Source organism: Myodes glareolus, chromosome 10, assembly GCF_982192425.1.
Source record: "Myodes glareolus chromosome 10, mMyoGla1.1, whole genome shotgun sequence".
Lineage (NCBI taxonomy): Eukaryota > Metazoa > Chordata > Mammalia > Rodentia > Cricetidae > Myodes > Myodes glareolus.
Window position 1 is genome coordinate 66,723,319 of NC_142035.1, and position 12,135 is coordinate 66,735,453.

The window sequence follows — 12,135 nt, forward strand, 5'->3', positions numbered from 1 at the left end:
GAAAAATTCTGAATAAAATATGACTCAAAGGAAAAGGCAAATTTGGGAAGACGATGTGTTTCATTTCATTTGCTCCATTTTTTCCTTTCCATTTCCTTGCTTTTGTTTGGTTTTTCTTAAACTGAGCTGTTTAGAAATGGAGTTTGAAGATGAAAGGCTCTTTTAGCACTGAGCCCTCTCTGGTCTTGTCTGTGCTGCTGGAAACTCATCCTGTGAAAGTCATTCAGTGGAGTTTTATATAGAGTCAACAGTTCTTCATATTAAAGTTTGTCTTTTCAAAAAAAATGATGCAGTTTCAGTCTTACTGGTCTTTGAGGAAGCAGATTAGTAAATAAATGATCAATAAACTAGAGGTTGAAAAGGTAGAAAATAAATTATCAGAATAGTAAGAAAAATCAGTTGTAGTAGACACTACAAGTAAGAATTAAATTTGAAAACAATCTCAAGATCGGAAAGATGAATAGGTAAAAATCATATATTGACTTTTACAAGTTTATCATTATTGCATTCATCATTATACCCATGCAGCATCTTTGGTGAGGATTGACATGTACAAACTTTGGCTTTATAGTATGTATGTTTTATTAAGAAAGTTTTATTTATGTATATGAGTGATTTGTTTGCAAGTATAAATGTATACTAATGCATGTTGGTCTCTATCATAGGTCAGAAGAGGCAATTTGATTTATTTATACTGGAATTACAGATAGTTGTGACCCTCCATGTGGGTTCTGGGAACCAAATCTTGGTCCTATGTAAAAACATGACTGATCTAAACAACTGACCCATCTTTTTAAGCCCATCAAGTCTCTTACAGAAACTATCTATTAGTTGGTATTTCACTTTTGGGGAAAACAAGTGAAAACATATCAAATTTTGGTACATAAAACATTCTGGATAAACATAACACAGTCAATGCAGCAATATCCATCTGAAGTTCTAGTATAACGTGTGTACTTTTATGTCTTCATTGTATTTAAGAAATTTTACTGTAATTAATAAACTGACTGCATAGTCTTCTCATGGCCACCTTCATCTCTTTATTCCTAAGTGTGTAGATCACTGGGTTTAGAAAAGGAGTAATAACTGCATCAAAGAGTGCAAGAAATTTATCCAGATGTGATGTTGGAAATGGCCACATATAGAAGAAGATTAATGGTCCAAAGAACAAAATGACCACCATGACATGAGCTGACAGAGTGGAGAGGGCCTTAGACAAACTACCCAAAGATTTCTTTTGAACTGTCACCAAAATAAACACGTAAGAGATGATCAGAATTAAAAAGGAAGCCACAGAAATGAACCCACTATTTGCAGTAACCATGAATCCCAAGGTGTATGTGTCTATACAAGCCAGTTTAATAAACCGAGGGAGGTCACAGAAAAAGCTGTCTAGTTCATTAGGGCCACAGAAGGGTAAATCTATGACAAAAATCAACTGAGTCACTGAGTGGATAAAGCCAATAATCCAAGAAGCAACTAAAACCAAAATGCACTTTTGTGGACTCATGATAGTCAAGTAGTGCAGAGGCTTACATATGGCAACATAGCGGTCAAAAGCCATGGCTATGAGCAGCACCATCTCCGTGCCTCCAACTGCATGGATTAGGAAGATCTGAGTGATACAGCCCTCAAAAGAGATGGTTTTGTGCCTTCTGAAAAGGTCATAAATCATTTTTGGTGCTGTGGAAGAGCTAAACATCAAGTCGAGAAAGGAAAGATTGGCTAAGAGGAAGTACATAGGGGACTGTAAATGGGAGTCTGATGTCACAGTTAGAACAATGAGAAAATTTCCAAACAAATTTGCCAAATAGAACATACAGGAAAAGAGGAAGAGGAAGAGCTGGGTTGTCCATGAGTTAGAGAGTCCCAGGAAGACAAACTCAGATACCACAGAGCGGTTTGCTTCACTCATTGCTTTTGCTGGCTGTGACAGCCCTCATGTCATCTGAAACAGGAGAGCAATGAGAAACTCTGGTTTAGGACAAGCAGTGCTCAACTGACAAAGTCACATTAAAGACTAACATGCCTTTGGAGATATTTTAAGTAAAAAAGCAATTATTTGTCTAGTGAAGAATTCTGAGAGCAGGAGAAATAGTCTACTCCAAGGAAGAACTCCCAGTTTTTAACCCAGTACCAAGTGGTCAGCCCTGAAATCATATACGTACAATACACACAAGTAACATTATCCTGACTTAGTGGATTGTACTTATGTATTTATGAATATAAATATATTTATGTAAAAACAATGAAAAAAAAGTTGTGAGTTTGAAACAAAGCAAGGGGGAAATACATGGAATCAGACAGAGGAAAGTGAAGTAATTATAATTTCAAAATATAAAAAAAGTCATGCTTCTTCCAGGTCAAATAAGTGCAATTAATATTCCTTATATAGATCATTGTTAAAAATACACTAAAATAATTAACTCTTTCATTTACTTGGATAACATATTCATTAAATTTTAAAAATATAATTTTGTAAGCATATCTTTGAGATGACTCTGAGCTAATAGTTTTTGGAATATTAAATGTGAAGAAATTGTTAAGTGATGGTAGTATTCATGATTTGGATATTCCTTAATATATATTAATATTAAATATATGATTACATTAAATACCCATGTACATATTTCAGAACTGGAGATGAACATTTCTGTTTTTTCTATATTGTGATGACAAGGTGACAAATGGGGCAGAGGATGCAGGTTTAAGACACTCACTATATGATTTGGAGAAATTAAAAAAGTCATGAATACTCTGAAGCAGATTCTGTCTAATGCCCAGTAGAGAAAAACATGAAAAATACATGTGAAAGAGGCAACCAGAATGAGGGCAATGTGTCATGCATCCCCCACATAGAAGAAATGAGAACAAACATGTCAGACGATGTGGTGAGGACATGTCTCCTTGCAGGTAAAGAGTCTTAAGTTCATCCACAATTAAATTAAATGCATGTCAAAAATATCAACATAATAGCCTTTTCTTATTAATTAGACAGGAGTTTAAATATTTGACAAAGTTCAAGATTTGGTGGTGGGTAGAGACACAAGCATTCTCACATCTGATTGCAAAAAAGTCAAGTGGTTAGGTTCAACCCCCTTCTAAGTTTTTACATAGGTGTTTGCTTTGCTTAATCACTCCTATCTCTATGATTGAATATTATTGAGTATATTCATACGTATTTCATGTGACTATGTATTTCAGGTAGACAACAAAAGAACATTTTTTGTTATTTTGACTAAAGCACTGTTTTCAAGCTCAATGTCTTGAAAATGACTTCAGTTTAATTAGAGGCAGAGCATTAACCAGCTCAACAGTCCATCAACAATGTCCACCCCTGATTTCCAGATTTTTAAATTAAATTCAATGTGACATAGGACCTAGATAAATAACTCATCTTAGAATATTGTAAATTTTAGACTTTCAAGTTAACAATGGTTTAAAGTGAATAAGTTACCATAGCTTGTAAAACTCAGATAAGCAGTGGGCAATGTTGGTGGACTGTGCAGCTAGTCAATGTTCTGCCTCTACTTAAATCTCAGTTCCCCACGTGTCAAACTTGCTATATTTCTTAGAATGACTATGCTTTAAAGGAGGGCAGAACTGGGACTGAAGCTGTTGCTAGGACAGGGGTTACTCTCCTAAAATTGACAATGGGCACCATTGAGAGGTCATCACCCACAAACTCATTGAATGTAGAGAGTTTGAGCTTCTGCCTGTATAGAGCCTTCACCCATACGTTCTAGTCTCTTTGGTGAGGGAAGGTAATCTGAAGTCTACTGAAAAAGAAACATGGACACCAATTCAGCCACAAAGTCTTCAACCTAAAATCTGTCCTGCTTGCAAGGTGTGCTGGGGCAATGGTGGCACTGAACTAGTGAGAACAGCCAACCAATATCTGATGTCAATGCCATGAGAGGAAGTCCATACCTTATATTGTGTTAGATGGTTAAGAACCAGAGACTGGATAGCTTAGAGACCTAGGGTGGAACCAAAAACAAATGGTGAAAAAATATCAGCAAAATGATTACTAATAATTTTCTTCTATATTCATAGATTGATGCCTTGTGCAGTCATTATCAGAGAGGCTTTTTCTGGTAGAAGACAAGAGTGAGCATACAACCACAGCAGACATAGTGCAGGAGAAAGAGTCCAAATTGAGGGCCTCCATCAGGTCCTTCCCCTCTGCAGTTGGGGAAGGGAAGAAAGACTGGAAGGTTACTGTCACTCAGTGAAACTTTGTTATGTGTCTGTGACATTCTTTTTATTCTATACTAAGATAACAAAGGTCCAGGAAGGGCGAGGACTCTGCTTAAGCCATAGAACAAACTGTTGGAAAATCTGAATAAGTATGTTTCACTCTTGGTATCATCAGTGCAGATTTATTTATTATTTCATTCCACCCACTTATTTTTCTATGGATCATCCTATACTTTGTGTCCTGTCTGTGGTTCAAGGAATCACAATACCTCACTTGGATAAAATTTTAAGAAGAGAAGGGTTTTAAGGTTTTTTTTTTTTACCATATAGGAATAGTCAAAGTTTAATCAATTGTTTGCCAATCATCCCATATTGATGAATCAATATGAACATGTGTCTTAACAGCTTGTGTATCTATAAATATTGTATTTACAGTTAGATTTCAGTCCCTCAACCTATATATATATATATATATATATATATATATATATATATATATGAACCAAGCTTCTTTACTGTTTTACAAAATTATTGATATTTTTTCTATCTGGCTATACTTTAATTCTTATTTTATTTCTTTTTTTGGGATGCGCATGTAAGACTTCCATGAAAATGCCACTGGAGGAACCTTTACCGTGCTGAACATCTCATGACGTTCTTCATTCCTCTGATTTGTATACTTCAATTGATAGGTGATATGTTGCAGTTTCCACATTGAACTTATTTCTTCTGATTGATTAGATTTTTTTGTCTGTTAATGTGTTTTCACGGAAATTTGGATTTTCCTCAAGGATGGTTTCTATCAGTGGGATAGACAGATGTACAAGGAAGTGCTGCATAGGTAGGTCAGAACAAGCAAAGTGTAACACACACACACACACACACTTGTCAATATAAACCTCAGAATCTTGTGAGCTAACTATAGAAAATAACAAAAAAACAACTTTCATCTGTCTAACCTACCTGAATCAGTGTTGGGAAGATCACAAGTTTGATAACACAAGCCCGCCGAGCCCTACCTTGTTCCATTGCTTAGCATAAAAAGTCAAGTGTAGTAACTCCACTGAGGGAAAGGTGGCTAATTAGCAGCATGTGAAAGGCACTGCAGTGTTGCCATAGAATTTTGGGATTGCCACTCTGTGTACATTTGCCTATGGGAATTGTTTCCAAGGACCACAGGAATTTGGCCAGAGCCAAAGGAAAAATGTGGGAATGGGTCACTTGAGGAGAAAGAAGAGTGACTAGAGGGATTTTGTATTTTTGAATATTACAAACTTTTGCTTAATTTAAAATCCTATTGACCTATTGAATTTTTTATCTATAAGAAGAGAAAAGCCATAAGACTGAAAATATATCAGTGAAAAGTAATGAATCATTTTCACAAGTAGGTAGGAATGCAGTAAAATGTCCTTTGGTGTTTGCTGCATGGTATAATCTATGTCTCATGACAGAGGCTGACTGAATTAGATATTATAAGAACTACTGATGTCTGGTCAGTATTGAGCCAATTTGTTATTTTTTTTTGTTGGCTTTTCTAGATAGGGTTTCTCTGTAGCTTTGGAAACTGTACTGGAACTAGCTTTTGTATACCAGGCTAGCCTTGAACTCATGTAGATCTGCCTTTCTCTGATTCCCGAGTGCTGGAATTAAAGTCATGTGTCATCACTGCCTGGTAGCCAATTTGTTCCTGATTATTTGATATCAAGAGAAAAAACAGAACTCAATTAGAATAGCTCAAAGTCAGGAACTCAAAGAGCTGGTGGAACAGATAAAAGGCAAGTCATTTACAGTTTGACCTTTTACAGAATAAGAAATTTTTTCTTAAAAATACCAATAGAAGCTAAAATTCAAAGGTAAAGTTTGTTTTTTTATCTAAAAAGTGTGTAGAGAAACAATGAAAGGGCCATTGTAAATTATAATTACACAACATATTATTTTCCATTGGTGATTACACAGTACCTAAATTAATAGTCTATCTGTGGAGAAGTCTAAATCTCAGGCTCAGAGGCTGTGTAGTTCTTCTGGTCTCTACTGGAATTCTTCAGATATATAAGGCACGTAGAAGACTGACTGGATCTGGAAGGGTTTAAGTAGCCTCACCGATGTGCCTTGAGCCTTAGAACTAGGTACTTATTTGAAAATAGTGTTTGGTCATTAGTCTTGTGCAAGTTTTGTTAGCAAGCAAGAAAAGGAAGAAAATTCCAATCTTATGTTTGAAAGCACCCTAACTTCTGAAAACCAAAAAGGAAAGACCTTTGTTATATGCATTGTTCAAAGTAAATAAAAGCATCAAATAAGCTTAAAGACTGGAGAACTAGATTCCATCTGTTGGCAAGAAGAGCCATACAACACTTTTTATCAGCTAGAGTTTTAAAAAAATATTTTATCTATTTAAATTTATTTTTTGTTGAAGGACCCTATGCTGACCTACAGGTCAAGCTTTTTATGATGAACAAATCTTGTCCCTACGCCAAAAAGCAGCCTTAAATGCTTAGAACACGACTAGAGAACTAGGAAAACAAAATGAATCATATACCAGGGTTAAACAGGGACAGAGAACCCTTTAGTTTCTTTTTACAAAGATTAACTAAGGCTGTATAAATAGGAGTAATAGACCCAGAAACTAGATGAGTACTTATTGAATCTCTGGCTTTTGAAAATGCCAACACAGAATGCAAAAAGATACTTGGTCCTTTAAAGGTTATATCAGCACCTATGGATGAATGAATATTGCATGCAATGAACTTTGAGACACTTGACTATAATACTGTATCTTGGGTAGGAGAAACAATTTCCAAAAGAATGAGGAGACATCAAAATGCCAAATGTTTTAATTGTGGTAGAGTAGGACATCTGAAAAGGGATTGTAGACAAGGAATTCCTAGAAATAATATCTCCTCTAGGAATGGCAAAAATAGGAGGACTTAGCCTTCAGGTATATGTAGAAGGTGTGGCAAAGGCTGACATTTGACCAATAAATGCAGATCAACAAAAGACAGACAAGGCAACCCAATACCATCACAAAACTCCTTGAGGGGCCTCTCACAGGCTCCTAAGACAAAAGTGGCCCAGTCATTGTAGAGGACATGTCTCACAAGAAAAATTAAAGAATCCAGAGTCTTCTGTAAAAGATCATACTGTTCTAGATGATGACAAACATGGAGGTTAAGTCAAAAATTCCAATAGGAAATAGGGAATTTATATTCTGGCAGACTTCTGTAAATGATCAAAGACCAAATCTAAGAGTATGTATAAATGGCATTGTAATTGTTGGTTTTATAGACTAAGGTGCAGATGTGAGTATCATTACTCCAGAATCTTGGCATCCAAATTGGTCTCTTCAAGAGGCAGATCTTCAATTACTAGGAATTGGAACCATATCTCAAGTTAAACAAAACATAAGATGGGTTGACTGCATTGGGCCAGAAGGTCGAAGAGGGGAGCTAAGGCCACATGTGGCTAATATTACAGTAAATTTATGGGGTCATGACCTGCTGCAGCAATGGAATACCCAGATTAACATTCCTGCAGTCCCAGGAACTCATAATTCTGGGAAGGATTTTATAAGGTACTGTACACAAAGGTCACCAGCCATTCAGACTGTACAAGAACATAAAACAACTAGCAAACCTTTAGAGGTACCAACAGTCCTACCTTTAAAATGATTAATTGAGAAACCAATATGGGTCATTCAGGGGCCTCTAGCTGAAGAAAAGTTGCAGGCTTTAAACAGCTAGTACAAGTGCAACTAGATGCTCACCATATTGAAGAATCCCCCAGCCCTTGGAATTTTCCTGTATTTGTTGAAAAAAGAAATCTGGTAAATGGAGCATGGTGACAGATCTAAGAGCTGTCAGTTAGATAATTCAACCTATGCGCCCTCTACAATCTGAAATTCCTCTGACTTCGCTATTACCAAAAGGATGGTGTCTTATAGTTATTGATTTGATAGATTGTTTTTTTCACTATACCTTTATAAGAAAAGGATAGAGAAAAATTTGTCTTCACATGCATACTTATAATAATTCTCAGTCTACTAGGAGATATCAAGTGGGACCTCCTGAAACTGAAAAGTTTCTGTAAAGCAAAGGACATGATCAACAAGACAAAATGACAGTCTACAGAATGGGAAAAGTTCTTCACCAACCGCATATCAGACAGAGGTCTGATCTTCAAAATATACGAAGTACTCAAGAAATTGGTCATCAAAAGAACAAATAACCCAGTAAAAAATGGAGTACAGACTTAAGCAGAGAACTCTCAACAGAGGAATATAAAATGGCTGAAAGACACTTAAGGAAATGCTCAACATCCTTAGTTATCAGAGAAATGCAAATCAAAACAACTCTGAGATTCTATCTTACACCTTTAAAAAATGGCCAAGATCAAAATCACAATTATGCTGGAGAGGTTGTGTGGTAAAGGGAACACTCCTGCATTGCTGGTGGGAGTGCAAGCTGGTACAACCCCTTTGGATATCTGTATGATGAATTCTCAGAAAATTAGGAAAGAACTTTCCTTAAGACCTGGCAATGCCACTTTTGGCTATATATCTAAAGGATGCTGAATTGTACCACAAGGACATGTGCTCAACTATGTTCATAGAAGCATTGTGTGTCATAGCCAGAAACCTGAAACAACCTAAATGCCCCTTAACCAAAGAATGGATAAGAAAAATGTGGCCCATTTACACAATGTTATACTCCACAGCAGAGAAATATAATGACATCTTGAAATTTGCAAGCAAATGGATGGAGATATAAAACATCATATTGAGTGAGGTAGCCCAGACACAGAAAAACAATTATTTTATAAGTGGTTTTTAAACATAAAGCAAAGAAACCAGCCTACAAATTACAATCCAGAGAATCTAGACAACAATGAGGACTCTAAGAGAGACTTACATAAATCTAATCTACATGGGAAGTAGAAAAAGACAAGTTCTCCTGAGTAAATTGGGAGCATGGGGACCACCGGAGAGGGTTGAAGGGGTGGGGAGAGGTAAGGAGGGGAGCAGAGAAAAATGTATAGCTCAATAAAATCAATTAAAAAATATTCAGGAAAAAACCCTTGGTTGCTTGGTTACTGAAATGGAAAGGATCCTCCTTAGTACTTTATTGCAAGAAAATTTTCAACATCAATGAATCAGATTATGTAGTCAAATATGTATGTTTCCACACCATATGTACATGTATAACCTAACTCTTATTAACTGAGGTTTTCACAGAATGGAAGTTTGGAAGATATAAGACAAAAGCATTTATGAATCCAAAACATAGTATCAGAGTAGGTCACTCTAAGCAACTGGGATATCATGAGAATCATCTATATTAATTCCTACTCAAATATCCTACAAATTCAGCACGCTTGTGTGCAGGCCAACATAGAGCAGTGATACAATGCAAATTGTGCAATGAATCTGATTTAACTAAAATCTGCACATCAAAGTTTTCTTAAATGCTTTAAGTAAAAAATACAAATATTAGCCTGGCAGTGGTGGCACACACCTTTAATCCCACACTCGAGAGGCAGAGGTAGGCAGATCTCTGGGAGTTCAGGGCCAGCTTGGTCTACAAGAACTAGTTTCAGGTGTGACCCCAAAACTACAGAGAAACCTGGTCTTGAAAAATGAAAATATAATAAATTTTAGGTGAATGAACTTTTTTCTTGCTAATACTTTGAATGTGTTTTTTAGGATTCCAGTTATATTGCAGTAGTATTTATGTTTCAGTGATAAAGATTTTTATGACATGGTAGTAAATGAACATTAACTTTTATGAAATGCTCTCCACTGTTACATGCTGATGAGACTCAATCACTTTTTTCTCTTATGTAAAAATAGTTTTAGAAATCTCCAAGTTTTGTTCCTAAAATCTATGCCAGGAATGAGGGTTGGATGGTGGTACCCACAACTATCTGTAACTTCAGCTTGAAGAGATTCAATGGCATCTTCAGTCCTTTTTGGGCACCGCAAAATATCTAACATTCTCTCTCTTTCTCCCTCTCTCTCTCTCTCTCTCTCTCTCTCTCGCTCATCTCTTTCTTCCCATATTTATTGCTACATATCATTTGTCATAGCATTGGATTTCATACAGTCTATAGACAATTTCTTATTCTGTATCGCTTGTGACCGTATGTACTCCTTCCTGTTAACTTCCTGGTCCTCATATAAATGATTTCTTATACTATATCATGAACTGTGACTGTATTCACCCTCTCATTACCTCCCTAGTGCCCACACACTTTAATCTCCTGCTAGTCTCTTTCCTTCCCACCAGGCATTCTTGTATTTTGTGACATGAATTTGTGTAGAGAATAACATATAAAACTAAAATTATAAAATGCTACAAAATAACAGTAAATAGCAATCAAAAGGGATTCAATTGGACAAAAACAGAAGGATAAAAAAATATAAGAAAGAAACCAGTATTGTGACATGCCTTTAATCCCATCACACAGAAGGCAGAGGCAGGAGGATCTCTGTGAGTTTGAGGTCAACCAGGTCTGTGTAGTGATTTCCATGACAGGCAGAGCTACATAGGAAGACCCTATCTCAAGAATCCAAAATCCCACCAACCCACCAGACAACCCACTAGCCAACCAACCAACCAACTAACCTACCATCCAAAAAAACAAACAAGCAAAAAATAAGAATGAAGTTGAACTGTTGGACCGTTTTATTTCTTGCCCACAGAAATCGAATATTACTTTTATAAAACACACATGCACACACTTACATTTGTATATGTACATATGCATACATGAATACACACTTGTGCACTCACAACTGCATGCAAGCTTATACACACACGAATATAAATGCTTATACATACACACCAAATCCACACATGCATCACACACATATGCAAATACACAGATATACTGACACACATGTGCCAACATATATGCACCCACACGTTCTCAAGCAGGCTCATATATGCACACATAAATGTATGCGCACACACACATCCACTCAATACACATGTGTATGTATGTACACACGTGTAATTCTTCATAATGCACTAATCCACACAAACACACTTGCGCACACATGCACTCACATGAATGCTTACATACATATTTATTGATTTATGTGTATATAAAGAACTATCAATTGAAAAGTAGAGTAAACAAATGATATTTGTCTTTTGTTTTTCTCTCTTTGTCTTTTTTCTTTAATATGATGATGCCCAGTTACTTCCATTTCTCACTAAATTATATAATTTTATTTTCATTTATAACTAAATAAAACTCCACTCTGCTTATTTACAAGTTTTTTTTTTTTTAATTTTTGACAGACACCACGATTCAACTGTGTAACTTAGTATCCTAGTTTGGGGTCTGTTGCTGTGATAAAATGTTGAACAAAAGCAGCTTGGAGGAGGAAAGACTTCCTTTGGCTTACAGGTTGCAGTTCACCATAGAGGAAAGCCAAGGCAGGAACTCAAGGCAAGAAGCAGGAGGCAGGAACTGTAGCAGAGACCATGGAGAAATGCTGCTTCCTGGCATGCTCTCCAAAGCTTACTCAGTGTATTTTCTTTTTATTTCTTTTTTAATTTTAAACTTTTTATTCATTTTACATAACAACTACAGTCCACCTCCATCCCCTCCTTCTGCTGCCCCACCTCCCCCATCCTCTCCCTAGAGAGGAGAAAGTCTCCCATGGGGAGTCAACTAAGCCAGGCATAACTAGTTGAGGCAAGAACAAGTCCCTCCCTCTGCATCAAGACTGAGTAAAGTATCCCCCCATAGAGAATGGGTTCCAACAAGCTAGCTTATGTATCAGAGACAGTTTCTGGTCCCACTGCTAGGGGTGCCACAAACAGACCAAGTCACATATCTGTCACACACATTCAGAGGACTTAGTTTGGTCCCATGCATGCTCTCCAGCTGTTGGTCCAGAGTCCATGAACTCCCTCTAGCTCAGGTCAGCTG

At 36.5% G+C, this 12,135-nt stretch overlaps 1 protein-coding gene across 2 annotated transcripts; it reads right to left on the minus strand.

The window, feature by feature from the left end:
- Nucleotides 1-976: 976 nt before the first annotated feature.
- Nucleotides 977-4,118, minus strand: LOC125416695 (olfactory receptor 4F6-like). 2 transcript variants are annotated; one of them, XM_087911435.1, is made up of 2 exons: nucleotides 4,107-4,118; nucleotides 977-1,927 (listed from the first exon to the last, which is right to left on the minus strand). In XM_087911435.1, the coding sequence occupies exons 1-2, from the start codon at nucleotides 4,116-4,118 to the stop codon at nucleotides 977-979; spliced, it is 963 nt and encodes a 320-aa protein (XP_087767561.1). The 2 variants fall into 2 exon arrangements, with proteins under 2 accessions (XP_087767561.1, XP_048315783.3); XM_048459826.3 differs by lacking the exon at nucleotides 4,107-4,118 and adding an exon at nucleotides 2,174-2,183 and having other exon boundaries at nucleotides 977-1,923.
- Between the last annotated feature and the right edge of the window lie 8,017 nt (nucleotides 4,119-12,135).